Source organism: Mastigoproctus giganteus, chromosome 7, assembly GCF_048544385.1.
Source record: "Mastigoproctus giganteus isolate SK-2022 chromosome 7, ASM4854438v1, whole genome shotgun sequence".
In the NCBI taxonomy this organism is placed as follows: domain Eukaryota; kingdom Metazoa; phylum Arthropoda; class Arachnida; order Uropygi; family Thelyphonidae; genus Mastigoproctus; species Mastigoproctus giganteus.
The window spans coordinates 185,514,395-185,537,304 of record NC_143581.1 but is presented as its reverse complement, the minus strand read 5'-3'; the positions used below and the strand labels follow the sequence as shown (position 1 = coordinate 185,537,304).

At 34.9% G+C, this 22,910-nt stretch overlaps 1 protein-coding gene across 1 annotated transcript in view; it reads left to right on the top strand.

The window, feature by feature from the left end:
* LOC150083394 (putative phosphatidate phosphatase) overlaps nucleotides 1–22,910 on the top strand; it is a 95,882-nt gene that overhangs the window by 20,696 nt on the left and 52,276 nt on the right. Inside the window, exon 3 of the mRNA XM_090378494.1 lies at nucleotides 11,688–11,998. Within this exon, the coding sequence (XP_090234620.1) occupies nucleotides 11,688–11,998 (311 nt within the window). The remainder of the gene's footprint in view (nucleotides 1–11,687; nucleotides 11,999–22,910) is intronic.

The window sequence follows — 22,910 nt, the reverse complement described above, 5'->3', positions numbered from 1 at the left end:
AGGACTGAAACTGCTGATTTGGTTAATGTATCCAGAGCAACTGATTTGAAAATGGTGTCTGCATTTATAAAATATGGAAAAACAAATTCTGATAGGATGAATTGTGGCAGAAAATCAAAGCTGACTGAAAGAGACTTCTGGACACCGAAATGGATTGTAGCTTGAAAACAAAAACTACTGCCTCAAAAATAAATGCATAACTTAATGTGATGCTCAGGAATTCAGTTTCTAGCAAAACAGTTTGGCAATAACTTCATAAAGCTGAAATTTATGGAAGAGCCGCTATTGCCAAACCACTTATTACTGATTGTAATGGTATAAGGAGCACAATAACTAGACACTTGATTATTGAAAATGTGTATTTTCAGACAAATTATAATCCACACCTTTTCCATCATCAGGGATAGTTTACATTTAAGTGCAATTCACTGTCTTGTGTCAACCATAAAACATGGAGGAGGGTCAACAATGGTTTGTATATCAGTATCTTGACATTCTTTAGGTCCTGTCTTCACCCAGAATGGATGAATTACTGCTACTTATTACTTTGATATTTTGAGTAACCTGGTTCATCTCATGGCAAACATTGTTTCAAACAAACAATTTCATGTTTCAAGATGATAATGCTCCAGTACACATTGAAATGGTCCACTCTTGGTTTGTGGAGTATAAAGTGTACAATACTAGCATTTTGCTTATTGTAGGCTCAAAGTGAGGAAACCCATGTTTAGTGTCCAGAGCAAATCTCTGGCAACTCCCCATCTCTTCCATCATGCATTATGATTGATGTCTTCTGAAGTTATGTAGGCATCATGGAAAGATCCAATCTTTCATACATTTCTGGGGAACAGCTCTAAAACAGCGTTTGCAGGCTTGCCGTTAGTCCACTGCATTGAACCTATTAGTAACCCTCTAGGAGACATTCAGATTAGCTAGTGTATAATCTCATTGCCTCTACTCTGCCAGGTAGTGATTGGAGGGAGTCCAAATAGGGTGTATGTGGGGGGAATTGTCGAGGCCACCTGAGGTCAAGGAGCTGGGTATATTCTTGTGGTGCGTATGCCATAACTAAAAATTTTATTACCTCATAAAACATATACTCCCTACCTTTTTTTGCTACTGAATACATCATGAATAGTCAAACTAATAGAACTAACTTATGTGCAAAAAGATCTAAGCCCCCAAACACTTCCTCATTCATTTCACAAATATCATAAATATATGTGGTCTCAGTTCTATTCTCAGTGATGTCCATTTCCACTTATGTCTGCCAGGTCCTACATACTTTTTTCTGACAGAATGCAAATTATTGGTTGATTCGACCACTGCTCATCTCAGTTGTAATTATTTACTATATGATTCCTTTCATTTGAGGGGTGGTACATGTGGATGTGTGTCTTTTGATATTCTGTCGCAAAGACTTGGAGTCTCCTCTTTTCAGTCTTCTCTGGCTTAAAGTCTCTCTATCCCATTCTCTCAAGTTCTTCAGTCCCCAAATTCCAGTAATCACTTGGAACTCTTCGACTTCCTCTATTTTAAACTCAACTTTCCTAGCAGCTAGGTGGCTTTCCTTGGTGATTTTAATGTTCACAACTCCAGCTGGCTTCGGTTTTCTAGTCATATGTACCATGCAGATTGAGATGTTGAGGCTTTTGCAACTATAAATGACCTAGCACAAATTGTTTATTTAACTACCAGAATTATAGATAATCCTAACTACACAGCCAGTGCTGTCTTTTTTCCTATGAACATCCCTTCTATGTGCATGATCGAGGTGAATGGTCCTCTAGGCACCTCAGATCACAACTCAGTGGTTTATTCTCCAATGGAGCCTTTCACTCATGGCCATTCTGAGCCTCATGTTGTTTAGCATTACAAGAATACAAAATGGGATGACCTGCAAGAATTCTGTTCTTGAAACACCTTGGATTACTGTTTTAAATCTTCAGATGCCAGTGTTTGGCCAGATCCGGTCAGTGAAATTATTCTTTATAGCGATTAAATCCTTTTTCCACATTCCTTAAAATATCATCCTTTATCTGAACCTTGGTTTTCAAATATGCTAAGGTTGATCAAGATAAAATGTTGCATATCACAAGTGGCTTGCATCCAAATCTCCAGGTTCAGTTTCTGCCTACATCAAAGCTTGGAATAATTGTAAAGCAGTTATTAACCAGTCCAAACTGGATTTTTAAGAGGCTAAGATTAGAAAACTTGCTTTATTCTGAAAATGGTAGCTGAGCATTCTGGTCTCCTGCCAAAGCTGTCTGCTTCAACCTTTTCCCACCTCTGTTCCCATCTCTGTTAAAACCTAATGGTTCTATTGCCACCTCGGCTGACCTGCTAGCATCCTACTTTTCTTCTAACTTGTGTATTGATGATCTTGGTAAACCACCTCATACCATTTCCAGTACACCCCATTAAACCCAGTAAACTCTGCTCATTGTCTCCTCTTTGTTTTCCATCAAAAGGATGTCAGAAGAATTTTGAACAATCTTGATGCCAAGAAAGCTCCAGGTGCACCTGAGCTTACTCCTGTTCTGCGTCACAATTTTACACTTTCTTATGCCATTGCTGTTTTTACTTCTACTTGGAAATTTGCTCATATTCATCTAGTCCCTAAAAAGGCTGACAATTCTCTCCCAACAAATTATAGCCCTATTGCACTTACCTCTACTCTGTCCAAAGTAATGGAGAAATCTGTCAACTGCAAACTCTTAAACTATCTTGAAACTTGCCATTTTATGAATGATTTTTGATATTGATTCTGTCAGTGTTGCTCAATGCGTGATGTATTATCTTATATTGCTCATCTTTAGATAATTCACTGGAAACATTTGGTGAAACTCAAGCAATTGCTATTGACATTTCAGAGGCTTTTGATTGTGTTTGGCATAAAGGTCTTTTAAATATATGCTTTCATCTTATTGCTGACTATTTTCTGTACTGAATTAGGCATTCAGTTTCTTCTCTTACTGCAGGTGATGGTAGATGGCTCTCTGTCTTCCAGCTTCTCCTCTAATAGGTGTTCCTCAAGGTTCAGTTTTCTTTTTTCACTCTTTTCTTGAATATTAATGACTTTCTTCCATTGACTTTAAATCCTATCCATAGTTTTTCTGGTGATAATGCATTACATTTCACTTTCCAGTTTGAGAAACCTTGCCCTGCACAAACAGCTTCAACTTCTCAAATATCCACCTCCAATTCCTTGAATACTGATCTCCAGGTAATTCTACACTGGGGCAAAGATACCGTAGTTAATTTCAGTCCTTCTGAAACTCAGTCTTGTGTTATATCTAGCAAAAGGAATTCTTCTGCTCCTATGCTTGTCTTCGATGACAGTTAGATTTCTAGACAAGATCACATATCTCTGTTAGACATTACCCTGACTTCTAATCTCTCTCTTCGCATAATCACATCACCAATATTGCTTCCTCTGCATCTAAAAAACTGGGTTTTCTCTTTCGCTCTTGGTGTTACTTTTCATCTAAACAATTACTCATTCTGTACAAATCTCACATTTGCCCTACTGTGGAATATTGTTCCTGCATCTGGGATGGTGCTCCCAAAATCTTTCTGTGTCTTGTAGACCTCATTCAAAAAAAGGGCTGTTAGGTTAATTAATTATCCATCTCTAACAAAATCTCTCCATTCTCTGTCTCATTGATGTTCTGCCTCTTCTGTATGTCTTTTGTATAGCTACTGCATGTACAGGTAACCCTTGTATAACACGGTAGTTAGGTTCCTACAAAATCTTGTGTAGTGCGAAACCATGTTATACAGGATTAAGAACCAGTACAAAAAAGTGGTAATGTTCCATAAGCTAACAAAAATACATTTTTTTATAACTATTGGAAACTTAATTTTTATTAAAATAGTAATAACTGAACGAATGCCTTACAAACTGTGATACATATATGTCAGATAATGTACATTCATTTAATTTTCTTCCTCTTTATTACTGCTAAGCATAATCAAACGAGAACATTTTCTCTGTTGCAGAATATTTCCACCTTTTGAACTTTCTTCTGAAGCATCTAGATTTCTTGCATCTTCTGCTCTCTTTAAAAAATCAGTATTCTGGGATTGTTTGCTTTTGTTTGATAGATCTTTGTAAATTGCATGGTATGGAGCTAAGCATTTTTGAAGCTCCCTTTTGAACTTTGTATTTCTTTTAGTCAAAGTTTCTGCATTCAGAAAAGAAGATTCTCATTGCTCGGCTGTTTGTGTCTTCCTGTATGCTTTTTAGTGTAAAATTTGGAACTTCAAAATTTTCACCTGTGTTATCATCTGAATCGATTTGGTTTACCTCCAGTTCTATTTCCACCAAATTCACTTTGCCAGCCTCTTTTTCTACCAGTAATTTGTGAACGTCTTCAGTAGTCATATCATCAAAACCTCCTCCTACCGACTTAGCAAGTTCTACTATTGCACTGATACTGTTTTCTGTATCTTTGCGATATTAAAGAAGCTGTATTAGGAACATTACTTCAACATTTTGGATGACTTAAATCTTTTGGATGGCCTAGTGTGTTATCCACTGGTAATAAAACTTTGAAATCTAGATTTTTCCACTTTAAATAGTTTTCCATGGCTGGCACAAAACAATTTAGAAACCATTCTTTAAATAAATCGGCAGTTACCCAAATTATGCCAAAGTTCCTTAGGCATAATTTAAGGCTGGAATTTAATTCACAACAAAGAATTCTTCTAATACAGTTCTTAAGAACAAAGTTTAGTAATACATACCCAAAAAAATTTATAAATGATCAAATAAAAACCAAATTAACCTTACAAAAACCTTAAAGGTCACGAACTGCACGCTTCGAAGTTAAAATTTTTTATGGTTCGAAACAAGTGCAAGTTCAGTAGCACATAACTGAACACGAGGATTTCCCAACAAAATAAAATATGGGGATTTCCCAGTTTTTTTGTTTTGTTTTTTTTTTTTTGTATAACAACTAGTGAGTAAAAAGCGGAGATTCACAAAAAAGAATGGAAATGTCGAAAAATTACATACAACAGGATTTTCACCACACAAAAGCTCAAAAATACTGTGTTATGTGAGGTTTGTCGCAATTCTCTAACTGTGTTAGAGCGAAACCACTTTATGTAAGCGTGTTGTGCAAGGATTTCCGCAATTTGTCAATCGTGTTAAACCGTACTGTAGAAGTACCGTGTTATATGGGGTGTTGCCTGTACACTGTTCTTCTGAATTGGCATCCATAATTCCTTCTCTCTTTCATCCAAACCAATCTGAACACATGTTGCAACTGGTCGGCTTCCTTTTACTGTCCAACTTCAAACTCACACAACCAACTCTTCTTCTTCTTCCTCATTTATTTGTTCAACTTCTGTTTTCTGGAACAACTTCCCTTCATCTATATTTCCTAAAAATTACAATCTACAGAAATTCAAGTCCAATGTCAACAAGCATCTTTTTTCATCTTCTCAACATTCAAACTCATGCATGGGACTAAGTACAATAAATTCTCATACCTTTTGTGTTGGAGTTTTTTGCAAAAAAAAAATAATAAAATAAAATAAATAATAAAAATAAATAAATAAAACTGAGGCTAAGCATCTCCCATGGTCAGCACATCCACCAGACTTGAATGATTTTCTGTCACTGTGGGCATATTTGGAGAGTATAGTGAGAAACAGATTTCCCACCTTCATCACTAAAAGAGCTTGAAGCTTTCCTTCATAAAGAATGGGCCAATATTCCTCTTAAGACAGTTTAAGATTTATTTGAATATACAGCCGATTCCAGTTATTTGGGACACATTGGGACTAGTGCATTTTGGCCCGATTACCCGGCTGCCCCAAATATGCGAAGTTTCACATAAATATTTAAAAATACAGCTTTATGATTGATTTTCTGTACGATCAAATCGCATTACAATGGTAGTAAAATACCATTCACTATATGATATGTAGTAAGCACTGGTCATTGTGATCACATTTGTGAATTGAATTTTAATTCTATTAAACAGCGATTCTAATTAGCGAAAGTAGGAGGAATATTATCCACATACTATAAAAGTAAAGATATATTAAGTCAAATTTACACTTTATTACCTTGCCAATTAAAAAATTAAATGATACGTGAAAATCAGAAGAATATTTTCCACAGGTTAGCAAAATAAAAATAAATTTACGCTTAGGTGGTGCATAGCTTAATTAATACGTACTGTAATATGTACATACTAACTAGTTGATATTTCTGTTCACTAACATTTGTGTGAATGGAGTAACAAGTTGCGAAGCTTAAAAAATAGGAATGAAAAGAAGATTTTGAAAATTTATTTTCTATATGATTGAAGATTTCATGGAAGTGTAAACACCTTTCACCATAATAACGCAAACACCCACAGAATTCCAGGTGTTGGTATTATCACAAATTCAGTAAGATCGAGTTTGTTATACATTTATAATAAATAGATTGCACTAATAGAAAAGCCCAACAAATCGGAAACTGCTAATTGTTTAACGGTTGTGACCTCCAGAAATATGATCGGACAAGTAGTATGGCCGGAGACAATCGTATGGTAATCTTGAGTGCTGTGGTCTCCTGCCCTGATTAAACGGCATGTTGTCCCAATTAAGCGAAGTAAACCCTGGCTATTTTCTCGATTGGGTTCTGTTCTTTAAGATTTGTCCCAAATAAACGGCTGCCCCAATTAACCGGTGGCCTAAATAACCGGAATCCACTGTATTTTTAAAAAAACAAGCTGTTTTAAAAGCAAAGGGTAACCCAGTACCATGTTAGTGATTCCTGTAACTCTTCTCACAGGTGTTTCCATTATTTTGGCCACCCTTGTACACACACACAAGCAGTTCCCGCTTTATGAGTTCCCAGGTTTCCGAGTTTTTTTCCTCAAGTATCAACAAAATCAAAAATATGAACATTAATTGCAAAAAATGAATGTTAAACATTCATAAATACTGCATTTCAGACCACACTTATAGCTATACAATACAGTGTACCTCCGCTTTACGATATTAATCTGTTCCAGAGACACCATCGTATCGTGAAAATATCATAATGTGAACCCAATACATTGTTTTTGAATTACCAAAAAACACATTGTTTTTTGGTAATTCATTTCAAGACCTCAGAAGTTGAAATTTTCACTATATAACTAAGCTATTTATCTCTCTAAAAGGTCATTTTTGTATTGAAAATTGTATTAATTACCAATTCAAATCATTAAAATGCACTACACTTTCATCGTTATCATATGTTCTGTTTTATAAGAATTGATCTTAAACACCACCTTTGTGGTATTTTTCTTTGAATGCCTTTGCAATATTTTTTGTGGTGAAATCCAGGGGCTCACACCTGGTGAATGTGGGCTTGGTGCACCCAGGGTCCTGAGCTGGATATCATCATTCTTCTCTTTCTTGGTGATTCCATTTTGACTCTCTCTCTCTCTCTCTCTCTCTCTCTCTCTCTCTCTCTCTCTCTCTCTCTCTTAGGGTAACTCAGGAATTTATTTTTGGTTGGTGCATCATAAGCCTCAGGCTTCCTTGCACCATATAGCTAATAATAATAATAATAATCCAGAAATGTGCAGAAAAACAATAAAAACAATTTGTACTTTCTGGTGTATTGGGCTTTTCTGTTAGTGCAATCAATTATAAACGGGTAGTAAACTCGATGTTATTGAATTTGCAAAAATACCGATAGCTGGAATTGTGTGGGTTTTTACGTTATTAGGGTGAAATGTGTTTCCCCTTCACCGAAATCGTCAGTCATATAAAAACCATAAAGAAATTTCCAGAATTTTCTCTTCATTTCTTTATTCCAAGATTAGTTTTTGCATCACTTTGTGCCTGAAGTATAAAACAATATTGTGAAGATAAAAATATTCCTTTTTGGGTGATTCTTATTTTTCATGATGCACCTGGCCACCCACCATTTCTGAAACATCACCACCCTAATGTTAAAATAAATTTTTTGCCATCAAATGTGACACAACTTTGTCAAATGTGACAAAGTTGTGTTATCGTTTAAAGCACATTATCTTCAGAAGACATTTGACATGCTAATTAATGCAACAGATAAGGAGGGAGGTCCAACTGTTAGAGAATTTTGGAAAGAATTCCATATATATTAGATGCAATTAAAATAATACAACGAACCTGGAACAAAACTACAGAGAAGAACTTGACGGGTGTTTGGAATAAACTGTGTCCTCAGTTTGACAATTTTGAAGGATTTCAAGAACCAACTAGCAGAGATCGTACAAAATTAAACAGAAGCAGATTGTTAACCAATTTCAACTTGATGTTTCTTCAGCTGATGTCACTGATCTGTTTCAAGCACACAATGGAGAGCTCACAAATGAAGACCTCTTTGAAATAGCAAAATGTGAAGAAGCTGAGGAAGAAGATTTAACAGCTGAAACTCCTGTTCATTCCTTCACTCTCAAGAGGCTAGACCAGTGATTTTCAACCTTTTTTTTAATAACAGCACCCCTAAGTAATTTATTTTATTTTGTGGCACCCCTACTCAATTTTCTCAATATATATATATATATATATAACTATATATATATCTATATATATAGTTATATATATCTATATATATATATATATCTATATCTATATATCTATATATATCTATATCTATATATCTATATATATATCTATATATATATCACGTTGGGTACCCGCCATGGTTTATGGTTTACCTGATAAGCTAGTATATCATATTTTACTTTTAAAAAAACTCTAACCATTATTAACTTAACTCATATATATATATCTATATATATATATATAACTATATACTATCATTGAATTATATTAAATATTAACATAAGTTAAATTATAATAAAATAAATAAATAAAAAAAATGATTAAGCATTCATTAGAGGCAGCAACATGCAATTCCTCCATATGAAGCTGAAATACATCCAATATTTTAAATTAAATAAAATAAAACATAAGCCAGTAGTATGGCAAAAACTGTAGAGCGAAAATTAACATAAAAATAACCCAAATAAACAAACGAACGAAATAAAAAAGAATAGACATAATATTTATGTCTATTCTTTTTTTTTTTCGTTCGGGCTACTATTTATGTCTATTCTTTTTTTTTTGCATTCCGGCTACTATTTATGTCTATTCTTTTTTTTTTCGTTCGGGCTACTATTTATGTCTGTTCTTTTTTTTTTCGTTCGTTTGTTTATTTGGGTTATTTTTATGTTAATTTTTGCTCTACAGTTTTTGCCATACTACTTTCTTATGTTTTATTTTATTTAATTTAAAATATTGGATATATATAACTATATATATATATGTTATATTATATTTATTACAATAATATAATTATAAAAATTACATTTCATAATATAAATTATATATATATATATATATATATATATACAGTATGTAATTTTATTCTTTATATAGAGGTACTAAGTAAACATCAATTATAGATCACCACAAAATTAAAAAGATACTGTAAACCTTTTTATACATATTAATTAAAAAATAATAAGTTTAAATAACTTAACCCCAAATTACCTGGCACCCCTGGAATGTTGTTGCGGCATCCCGGTTGAAAACCACTGGGCTAGACGAAGCTATTCAACACATAGAAAAAGCAATTGTGATTTGATTTTCAAGTTACAAGATTCAAATTTGGAGAGTACTAGGAAAGTTACTACACATTTAAAAAATTCTTATGCATGCTATCGTGAAAGTTGTAAGTCAGAATTAATTTCTTTATTATAATAATTTGCTTGATTTTACAAGCTATGTTTTTATTTCTTTGGATAAATCAATCATTGTTTAAGCATAAACTAATTAGCTAACTAATTAAATTGTTGAGAATGTAACTCATGATTTTAACATTACGTCTATGGGAGAATAATTCCCCCTTTACGAGTTTTTGCTTCACGAGCGTGCGGTAGGAAAGAATTAACTCATAAAGTCGGGAATTACCTGTATGTATATATATATATATATACACACACAGTCGATTTCACTTATTTGGGACACGTTGGGACTAGTGCATTTTGGCCTGTTTAAGCGGCTGCCCCAATTATGCGAAGTTTCACGTAAATAGTTAAAAATACAGTGGAACCCTCTTTACAATTGGTTCACTGTACAATCAAATTACGCTACAATGGACTCACCATAGCAAAGTACCATTCACTATACGATGTGCAGTAAGCACCGGGCATTGTGATCACGTTTGTGAATTGAATTTTAATTTTATTAAACAGTGATTCTAATTAGTGAAAATAGGATGAATATTATCCACAGGCTATAAAAGTAAAGATATATTAAGCACAAATTTACCCTTTATTACCTTACCAATTAAAAAATTAAATGATACGTGAAAATCGGAAGAATATACGTGATAATTGGAATAATTAATACGTACTGTAATATGTACATACTAACTAGTTGACATTTCTGTTCACCAACATTTGTGGATGGGGGTTAAAATTAAAACAGCAAAAAGATAAGCAATCAATAATAAAGAACACGGCACACACATATTGCAAGTAACATGATATGCACAAGTGAGAACAGAGTAACAAGTTATACGAAGCTTTAAAAAGCTTCGTATTAATTTTCAGAATCTTTTCTTCATTCCTATTTAAAAATAGGAATGAAGAGAAGATTCTGAAAATTAATTTTTTTATATGATTGAAGATTTCATGGAAGTGTAAACACATTTCACCATAATAACCCACAGAATTCCAGCTGTCGGTATTATCGCAAATTCAGTAAGATCGAGTTTACTATCCGTTTATGATAGATTTCACTAACAGAAAAGCTCAATAAACAGGTGACTGCTAATTGTTTTTATGGTTGTAACCTCCAGAAATTCGACCGAACTGTGAGGTACAGTTGCAGACAATCGTAGGGTAATCTCAGTGCTGTGGTCTCCTGCCTCAATTAAACTGCATGTTGTCCCAATTAAGCAAAGTAAACCCTGGCTATTTTCTTGATTAGGTTCTGTTCTTTAAGATTTGTCCCAAATAAACGGCTGCCCCGATTAACCGGTGGCCCAAATAACCGGAATCCACTGTTTTTACATGGGATTTTCCATATCAGAGATTTTGTTGATGCCTTATGACATTGGAATTGCCTACAAAAACCAAATGAGTTTTAAATAACTCTCTTTTAAAGAAATGCTCCACCATGAACACATGCTCCACTAACCTGAATTCCAGGCTATTCACAGATGACAACATCATGCACAGAATAAACAATGTTATATGAAGTTTCATGTCTGTAACACTGTTATAGACATGAAATTTCCTGAAGTTATTTGTATTTTCATGGATTATCACTGTTTTTACATACAGATATTTTTTGATTTTCTGTGTGATGAGAAAGGAAACAGACGGGTTTTTTAAGAAAACACGATGCCCTATCTGAAGCCATGTTAATTAAATAAAATCTCTTATTGCAGGATAAAAATAATTGTCTTAATGTAGCTTAAATTATACTTGAGTGATAAATTCCATGTTGTGTAAATTTTTTTAAACATATCTGTAATGGATACAGATATGTGTAAGTGTGCTGAAACTAGTGCACAAACATTTAATATTGCATTATTTTTTACATATTTACTATATTTCATTTATATTAATATATATATACTTTATTTACATATATATTATCGCTAGAATTTGATAAATATTATTACTTTTTAGATGATTATAACTGAAGTTGCAAATTTGAAGATGAGTGTACCTCCTCCAGATAAACTTCAATATTTGATTGGAAACAGACATATACCAAGAATTGCAGTTAATATCTATGTTACCATAGGAATTTTCTTATTTGGTGCTTGTCTTTCTCATCTTACCACAGACATTGCTAAATATACTATAGGAAGGTTAAGGCCTCATTTTTTGGATGTCTGCGAGCTTCCTTATCATATATATTGTCCAAATTTTAATTCCTCCTACATTGAAAATTTTAAATGTCTAGGAATTGATAAAAACAAGATTAGGCAAGCAAGGTAAATTATTCTAAATAAACTCATAGCGAGTAATAACTTACAAGCTGTTTGAACTAAAATAAATGTTATTTGAATTACCCAGTGCATTTAAATGTTTAAGTATTAAGTATTTTCTAAAGATTCTGCATTTTGTGTCAGATATCGTGATATCAGTATACTAACATAATCCATAGGTAGAGATTAAAGCAATCCATGTTGAATGCTTTCTGTTTTGTAATGCTAGTGGGTACCTGGAGATTTCATGACAATTCAGCATAGAATATACTGATCTACAGCTCAAAGAAATCTAAATGACAACAAATCTAGCAAGCATGCTGGTCATATTCCTTTTGAAATTATAAGTTCTTCAAACAAGGATAGCTTGGCTATAGATACATGTGAAGTTTTATTTGTGCTATTTTACTAAAACCATGCTTTAATAATGCTTTGAAGGGAGAAAGAGAACATAGTTGATCTCATCCTTTTAGATCAACAAATTATCTTATTTCCTGCATAAATCTTCAGAAGCCTCCAGATTTTTAGACAAATACATTTCTTCACTCGGATTAACCTTAACATCTGACCTTTCTTGGCTATAAGCATATCAGAAATATTAATTACCTAGTCCCAGAAACTGGGTTTTCTCCTTTTCTTTGAAGCAGCTCTAACTCTGTGCAAATCTCAAATCAATCTTGTCATGGAATATTGTTCCCACATGTAGGTACAGTATACCTGGATATCAATATCCCAGTAAAATTTAATCTGAGAAACTCAGAAATCTAGACAAAACTTAGACTTTTACACACACACACACACACACACACACACACACACACACACACACACACACACACACACACACACACACACACACACACACACACACACACACACACAGCAGTGCATAGCACACACTTCTTGATTAGACTGGGGTTCGAGCCCATGACCACCAGATACGGAGGATGTTGAAAGGTCAGGGAATGACCACCACATATCCCCGGAGCAATATGGCCTTAGTTGCTAATGCTCCTAAAAACCAAATAACAAACAACCAACTCACTCACAAAGTGAAGTGTAATGCTATTTAAGAATTAAATTTAATAAGCATTTAAGAATATTTACATAGGTGTGCCCAGTAATGAAATTCAGATAAAGAACATTTAATAAATTCGTAAGGCAGTTATACCATCAGAATGTTGTTTAGCATTAGTAGGGCATATGATGCAAGAAAGCAAGCTTATATAGCATCAGCCAAAAAAAAAAAAAAAAACTCACTTCCCATTTCACCTATCCATTCACTCCAAATAAATGTTTGTCTAGTTCTGCCTTGAACTTATTTAAGTTGCTGACTTCCACTACAACAGATGGAAGTTTGTTCCAACTATCAACCACCTGCTGGCTAAAGGCAAACCTCCACACATCTATCCTATAACTGGCTTTCCTCAATTTGAATTTATGCCCTCTCAGGCAATTATTCTGAGCAAGAGGAATAATCCCATCAGAATTGAGCATGCTCGTTGCTGATGGGATTCTTCCATTTTTGTACTTTTCCTTAGTTTCATATAACACGGTTTCGCACAACACGACATTTTACAGAAACCTAATAACCGTGTTATACGAGGGTTACCTGTATTTGGATCTTATAAAGGCTTTTGATACTGTTACACATGGAAGACTGCTGCACAAATTGGAGCAGTGTGGAATTGCTGCTATGGATAAAGGGATGGTTGAGTGGGAGAAGACAAAGTGGTAATCAATGGCCACTGCTTTTTGTGGACTAATGTTATTAGTGGAATTCCCCAGGTTTCAGTGTTGAGTCCATTGTTGTTTTCTGTGTTCATTAATGATATTGATGATGGTATATCAGGCTTAATATCCAAGTTTGCAGACAATACGAAGATCAGCAGGGTTGTTAATGACACTAATGAGAGTACGTTGCTGCAACAAGATCTATAAAAGTTGTGTAGATGGGCTGAGAGGTGGAAACTGAAGTTTTAACATTGACAAATTATGTAAAGTACTGCATATGGGAAGCATTAACCCCAGAGTAACGTATCAACTGTGTGGTACTACTCTGACAGTGATAGAGAATAAAAAGGACCTGGGGGTAATTGTGCAGGTAGATATGAAGCTTTCTGAGCAGTGCAGACAGTGGAATAAGAGTAGCCCATGGTGTCTTGTCAATGATATACACGAATTTTTCTAGCAGGGATAAGGTGATTATCCCCTTGTATAAGGCAATGGTCAGGCTACACCTTGAGTACTGTATACAGGTCTGGAGGCCTCATTTTAAGAAGGATGTAGAGCTGTTGGAATGAGTACAGAGAAGGGCAACAAGATTAGTGAATGGAACAAAGGGTTGCTCTTACGAAGAAAGGCTTAAGTTTTGCAAATTACAGTGTCTGGAGACTAGGCACCTGCAAGGTGATCTGATTGAGGTGTATAAAGCCTTGAATGGTTTGAGCATGCTCAATGCTGATGGGATTCTTCCTCTTGCTCAGAATAATTGCCTGCAAGGGCATAAATTCAAATTGAGGAAAGACAGTTATAGGATAGATGTGTGGAAGTTTGCCTTTAGCCACCGAATAGTTGATTGCTGGAACAAACTTCCATCTGTCGTTGTAGAAGTTGATAGCTTAAATAGATTCAAGGCAGAACTAGACAAACATTTGGAGCGGGTGGATGAGTGAAGTGAGAAGGGGTGGGTGTTTTTTTTTTTTTTTTTGGCTGATGCTATATAAGCTTGCTTTCTTGCATCATGTGCCCTTGCTAATGATAATTTGTCAATGTTAAACTTCAGTTGCCACCTCTCAGCTCATCTGCTCAACTTTTCCAGAACCTGTTGCAGTAGCGTACTATCATTACTGTCATTAACAACCCTGCCAACCTTTGTATTGTCTACATACTTAGATATTAACCCTGATATACCTTCATCAATATCATTGATAAATACAGAAAACAACAATGGGCCCAACACTGAACTCTGGGGGGCTCTTGCTAATAACATTAGTCCATGAAGAGCAGTGTCTATTGATAACCACTCTCTGTCTTCTCCCACTCAACTATCCTTTTCATCCATTGTAGCAACTTGCCCTTAATGCCATACTGCTCCAATTTGTACAGTAGTCTTCCATGTGCCACAGTATCAAAAGCTTTCCTGAAATCCAAGTATATGATATTAAAATTATTTTTTGCATCCAGTTCCTTTGTGACCACATCATAAAAAGTAAAGTGCAGCCATTATCAACCCACTGCAGGATGGAAGCCTCCTCAACAATTCATGCTGAGGGAAATGGACCATAATTTGCCACGCTGGTCCAGTGCGGGTTGGCAGATCGACCATATTCAGCAGTCAGGGGCTTGAACCCTGGTCTACTCAAAGAGCGTGTGCTACTGCACTCCCGCTCCTGCCCACTCGGCTACGGTACGAACCTCTTCATAGTATCCAATCAGATTGGTCAGACAAGACCTCCCTTAACAAACCTATGCTGTGTCTGAATTATTGCTGTAGTCTTTTTGTCTAGATGATCCCGCAATGCTACTTTAACCAGTGACTCCATTATTTTCCCCAGAACACAAGTTAAACTAAGTTAATTGTAAACTAAGTGAATTGGTGATACATTTGCACACCTCCAGTCAATGGAGACCTCCCCTGAATCCACAGAAGCTCTCATAATTATGGCTAAGGGTTTGCTTACTTCCTTTTCTGCCTCCTTTAATATAACTGGATAGTCCTGTCCACCACAGGTGCCTTTTTTATGTTTAACTTCAATTTATCCTCCACTTTGCTCTCAGTTATTACAAAACACTTAGCTCCCTGTTAGAGTTTGACAAACATCTGGCCTTCTCCTTCTTGAATAACTCCTCATGTGTGAATGTAGATGCAAAATACTCATTTAGTTTGGCAACTATCTGAGAACGATCATCTACAGTCAAACCATTGATATCAAATGGACCATTTTTTCATCCCCTTCCATTTACAGTTTATATAAGTAAAGAGGTCTTTGCATCATTATTATTTTATCAAGGATTAGTCAGTAACGATTTATCAATAACCTACAATTATAGATGTATATCTACCCGTTTTGGAAAGCTGCATTTCATAAAAGCTGTCTGCAAATGGTCTAGGGGTGAGATTTTAATATATATGTATGTTTTTTTTTTTTTTTTTTTTTTTTGGTAGTTGTTGGCACATTAGCTTCTGTGGCCATAGTGTGGCCACCTCCCAAGGTTTTTGCAGTACTTTGATCCAAGCCCGAGGCGGGATTCGAACCCGCGACTTTTGGGTTGCCAGGCAGGCACTTTACCCACCCGGCTAGCCCGGTCGGCATATATGTATGTATATTTAACTCTAACATCATACAGTATAAAGCACTAAAGTGTGGAAACAATTTAGAAACAAGCCCAGTGGATGTATTTAACTTAAAAAAAAAAATTCTAATTAAGCTAACTATAAGTTTTTGTAACTTACTGATGCCGTGCTATAATTAGATGATTATAGCAAGGCATCAGCAAATGGGTCATGTGATTATAGCAAGCCATCAGCAGAGTGCTTGGTTAAGCATGAAATAATTGTTAAAATAATAAAATCATAATTAAAAGTTTATATTTACAAAAGTAATGAGCTTATGTAATTTCATTTTAGACAAAAGCTTTTCTAAGGCCTGAATAGATTTTGTGGAAATGGATTCAATGTGGGTGTCTCCGTAGCCAGGTGGGAAGGAGCAGCAGTGCATAGCACACGCTTCTTGATTAGACCGGGGTTCGAGCCCGTCACCACCAATACGGAGGATGCAGAAAGGTCAGGGAATGACAACCGCATATGCTGGAGAAATATGGCCTTAGTTGCTAATGCTCCTCAAAAAAATAAAAAATAAAAAGGATTCAATGTAATCACTGTATTCGTTTCCACATAATTCACTTATGCCTTAGAAAAGCTTTGCTCAGTATGGAATTACATTAGCTCATTAATCTTGCAAATATAATTGTTGTCTTTTTTTTTTTTTTTTTTTAAACCAATAAACTGTAAAATAAGAAAAAAAAACAAAGCAAAACCTACAATTAATAGGTTTAACTGTACAACTATTTTTTGCACTTTACTGGTTATTGGGTACATTACTCTAGATCAGTGGTTTCTAAACTTTATGTTACTACGCCCCCCTTTTAAAAAAATCTAATCTTGGCACCTCCCCCCCACTTTATTTCATAAAATAATACAGACACATTTTTAAATGGTAAAAAATGTATTAATACAAAAAATGAAAAAAAAAAACGTAATTGACAGAATAATAACAAGGTTTTACTATATATATATTCATTTTTAAATTATTTTGTTTTTAATGCAATGGATGTGCTTGTTTATTAGCACAAAGTTTATCGAATCTAGGTGTCATTGAGGAGAGTGCTACTCATAGCTCTTTTTCTACTATTAAACGGGCTCAATATTTGGATTTCATTGCAGCCAATGCAGAAAATCCCGTTTCGCATAAATATGACGTTACAAATGGCAGAAATACTTGCATTGCTTTGCTTGACAAAGTATTATATTCTTCACTTCGATTCAACCAAAATTGAACTAGGGTTCAACAAAATTGAACAAAAATTTCACTCTGAAAATTTTGTTTCAATGAAGTATCGCACAATAATTCTATCAATTTTTCCTTTTTAATAGTTGTCAATCCAAATTCATCATCTTGTTCATCGACAAATGGATTGTGTATCCATGCGAACTTTGTAAAATCAAAATTTTCGAAATAATGTGAAAAGTGCATTAGCAAACCATCCAAGTGTTCAGTAAATAGATTTTTGTTTGCTTCAATATTAACTCTGGCGCAGAAATCATTTAAAAGTGGAAACATGTCGAACTTATTTTTTTGTAAATTTGATTTCCACAGCTCCAATTTTTTTATGAATGCTTTCACTTTGTCTTTTTGAATCAGTGAATGCATTTGTGATCCTTGCATTGATTTATTCAAAACACTCAATTTTCCAAAAATTTCAACCAAATAGACAAGTTTAACAATAAAGTTATCATTCCTAAATAAATTTGCCTCTTCATTATGATTTTCATCAAGAAAAATTGCAATCTCTTCTTTGAGTTCAAACACCCTTTGAATCACTTTTGCACAAGATAGCCAGCGCACTTCACAATAGTATAGAAGTGAGGTATAATTAGCTTCCATATCTTCACACAGCTTTGCAAACAACCTAACTTTTAAAGGACTGTTTTTTATGTAGTTTATAACTTTTGTAACTTTTGTAAAAATGTTGTTAAGTTCCTCGCTAATATTTTTTGACACAAGAGCTGCTCTGTGAAGCATGCAGTACGTCCAGATAACTTCGGGTGCTTTCTTTTAACTAATGCTTGAAGACCTGTCTTGTGTCCTGACATTGACTGTGCTCCGTCAGTGCAGAGTCCAATGCAGTTATTCCACTTTATGTTGTTCTCATCAAAAAAGTGTTAATTTTATTAAAAATTTCATTGGATGTGGCCTTTCCAGGAATGGGGTTGCAAAATAATATATCTTCCATTATATTAGTTTCTGCAACATATCGAACATATGCAATTAAATGAGCATCTTTAGCTACATCAGTTGCCTCATCTACTTGTATGGCGAATTTCGAAGTACGCAGTCGAGAAACTAACTGATCGCAAAGATCTTCAGATATATCATCGATTCTTCTGCCAACTGTATTATCAGCAAGCGGTATTTGTCACAACTGTTTCGCATATGATTCGCCGAACATTATTTTAACCATATCAATAGCTGCTGACAAAACTAGAGTTTCTCCTATTGTGTGTGGTTTTTTACATTTCGCGATTCTGTAAGAAACTTGGTACGACGCTAGAATTGCATTTGATGGAACAGAAACTATTTTTTTGAACGTTTGCTTTTGTTCATTAAACTCATCTACTTTTCTTTGAAAAAATTCTATGGGCTTACTAGCGTATTCAGAATGCATAGTTTTAAGGTGCTATTTTAATTTGCCTGGTCTCATACTATCTGCAGCCAAAACTTTCGTACAAAACAAACACATTGGTTTTTCCAAGCCATCTATAATAACACTTGTGAATCCTAATGATAAATAGGATGAATCGTATTTTCTTGTCTTGGGAGTTCTACCTCCTTGTTCCCTGTTGCTTGTATTCCCACTACCTTTACTTGTATCAGCATCAGTATCTTCATTTTCTCAGTATCTTCATCAGTATCTTTTCTCTTGTAACCAGTCAAAAATTTATCCATTCGTCTAAAAATATTAGAATTAACTTTATATTCTTAAAAAATACAACTTCTAAATTACTAACGATTATTATCAGTAAGTAATAACGCCAAAATCAATAAAAAGCACAATCGCACACCGCTGAAACCGTATTTTCAACCATGCAACTAATGCTGTACTCTGCAATCTACCTGTATATGTTATACATAGTACGCACTAAATTAGTTAGAGTGAGATAGGTGGCGGTAAACTAACCGAAGTTAGAGTGAGATAGGTGGCGGTAAATACTTTAAAAAATAGGTTATAAAATTTAATGTTATGTTATGAAAATTTATTTATATGTATATATTTTTTTATTTATATATGTTATGAAAATTACATTTCTGTTAAACTTTTCGCGCCTCCTTTTGCACTAGTCCGTGCCTCCCCAGGGAGGTGTGCCTCCCAGTTTGGAAAACGCTGCTCTAGATAGTGGTTTTATTTTGCTACTGCAGCATATCTGATTATTTGCAGGGTCATTTGGTTTTAACAAAGTTTCAGTATAGAATGCAAGTTTATTTTGTTAGTTTAATTATGAATCTCTAAGTTAAATCATTCAGTCAGGAAACAATTTAGACATCAGTCTGATGTCTAAATTGTTTCCCACCCTAATGCATTATATTATATCAAGATCATAGTTATAATCTAAAATCTGTTATAATTAAATTAAATTAAACTTAATTTAAGGGAGAACTAGATAAATTATTAGAGAGGTTGGACAGGTGATGTGGGTAGTTTTTTTTTTGCTGGTGCTGTATAAACTTGCCTTCTTGCATCATTTGCCACTATTAATACTAATACAGTAGAGCATCAATAATCCAAACTAATTGGGACTGGGGGTATTTCGGACTTCCGATTTGTTCATATTTTCGAACTTTTCAAAATACTGTTTGGAGACTAAAAAGTTTTAAGTTTAAAAATAAAAACACTGGCTTTAAATCTGAATCTTAATTTTTTGTTGAAATCAAATGCCTTTTCACCCAACAAAGGTCCAGATATGGGTTCTCCTAAACTTTGTCTCTGTGTGAACCTCAAATAAGCAGCATCTTTGAAGATCAGCTATTAGCTGTTCTCATAGTCCTTTTTTTTTTTTTTTTTTTTGCACATTCTGAATCAAATTTTGATGCAAACTTTAAAAATTTTTCCTTGTTTTTAAATGTCTGTTATGGTTGACTTTCCAACCTCATAAAATTTTGCTAACAAAGACCCTCTTTCTCACTTTGAAAGTCTCTTTAAAATCTGTGTTCGATTCAAATTGTTAAAAATGTCTGCTTCCTTTTAAAAGACAAAGAAAACTACAGTATGGTAAAATAAAACTCTCTTCAGACTCTTTTTATTCTGTATCTCACTTGTGCTTGTCGTGTTAGTTGCAATTTCTGTGTGCCATGTTCTTTGTTATTGATTGACGCTTAGCTTTTACAACCCCCAAAAAATATGTCAGTAAACAGAAATATCAGATTATATCAGATTACAAAGTGTGTTCAATGATATGTTTAAAAATTACAGCTGAGAATTACAGGCTCCGAAAAGCGATAAGTATTTGCTGTTTTATTTACCTAATTGTTATTTTATATTGTACTTTATAAGTAGACTTATAGTTCTAGTTACGATGGTTATTTTTATTTTTAATTTAGATAAAGAGTTTTTGTAGATTACTACTTAATATACGTAAAACTGCTGTTTCGTTCGAATCTTGCAGCCATTGTTTTTGTATAGAGAGTAGGGAATTCAAATTTTTAATTGTGGTAACTAGATAGCTCTAACGTAAAATTATATAGCGTAATACGCATCACTGCATTTAGGATTCTATTAGATATTGTAGTATTGACAATTATTTAATTAAATTTATTGATCTTATTAATTTAAAATATCATGCCCCAGACTAGAGCAGCAAAGCAATGGGCACAAAGTGGCAGGAGCGCTGTGACTCGGGGGAGAACTGAGGGGGGCGATTTTCCAATGGATCACAGCCTGAAATGTTTGCCAAACTCTCTGGAACAGAACATAACCTAGCCAAGGAGGATGGCTTTGTGTGGGTCAGGTGCAGAGACTGTCTAGAAATTAGGCGTCAACTCAGCGTTCTAACGGGCATCTATGAGAGCTTGAGGTGCAGGGTAGATGCCCTCGAAGAAATTAATATGAGCGGGCCTGTGAAGCTCTCAGCTGCCCAACTCAATGCCAGAGCTCACTCCTGTGCATCAGGCAACACAGCGGCAATCTCCAAGGCAGAATCCACTGGTCCCAAAGGAACTAGTTATTGTTGGTGACTCTGTTGTCAGGGAGATGGGTAATATATTGTGTAAAAAAGGATAGATGGAATAGGACCAGGGGTTTGTGTGCCAGGGGCAAAAGTTGATGATGTTGTGATGCATATATCACCTTTTAAGGGCACAAAGGGTGATATTGTTGTACACGTTGACACCAATGACATTAAGAGCAGGAGATCTGCAAATTTACTTAAAAAGTACAAGTCAATGTTGCAAAAAAGTCGTGAGTTAGGGTTAAATTTGAAAGTGTCTGCAATACTGCCCGGACACGATAGGAGGGAGTACACGATGAGAGCCTTGTCAATCAGTTCGGCCCTGGAGAGAATGTGCAAGACTTATGGGGTAGAATTGTTTTCAGCGTGGTCTGTGCTTGTTAATAGGAGAGATTGCTTCTACAGGGATGGGATACACATAAATAGAAAAAGTGCAAGAATATTTGCTGATGCTATTGAGGCAGTATTAGGTGGGTCAGAAAACTTCTAGCCTGGGGGGGGGGATTCACAGACTAAAAGGTTAAAAGTAGCTGCAGGCAGAGGTGAAGGTGATTTTGCACTACTTCTATTAGAATAAACAGCGGCCTGGAGCGAAGGGTGCTGGGGTTTTAGGGACTGATGCCAGTCATCATGAAACAGGTGGGTATATAGGATGTGTTAGGTAACTCAGAATAAGAATAGGTGCTTGTATACTTGCAAGTATATAAATGCTAGAAGTATAGTAAATAAATTTGATGAATTTGAAGTGTTGGTCAAGACATCAAAGGTGGATATTGTTGGGATATAAGAGACGTAGTGTCACACAGACATAAGAAGTGCAGAATTGGAATTTGGAGAATAAAAAAAAAAAAAAAAGGTAAAGTGCAGCCATTATCAAACCACTGCAGGATGGAAGCCTCCTCAACAATTCATGCTGAGGGAAATGGACCATAATCTGCCACGCTGGTCCAGTGCGGGTTGGCAGATCAACCATATTCAGCAGTCAGAGGCTTGAACCCCCGGTTTACTCAAAGAGCATGTGCTAATGCACTCCCACCCCTGACCACTATGTGTACAGAAAGGATAGGAAGGGAGGAGGGATTATGCTGTTAATTAAGAAAAACATAAAATCAAAAGAAGTGCATCCAGTTGATATAGATGGACAGTGCATGTTGAGTCAGTTTGGTGTGACATAAGCACAGCGAAAGCAAAAATAAGAGTAGGAGTGTGTTATAGGCCTAATGATTTGAATGAGTACAGTGAACAATTGTACAGAGAAATAGAGTGGGCTAGTAAATCAGAATGTCCTATAATGGGGGATTTTAACTTCCCAGATATTGACTGGAACTTGTGGATTGGTCACTCGCACACTAGTAAGACTTTTGTGGATTTATTGGATGGTTGTTTTCTGCAGTAGCATGTTTGAGAGGCAAC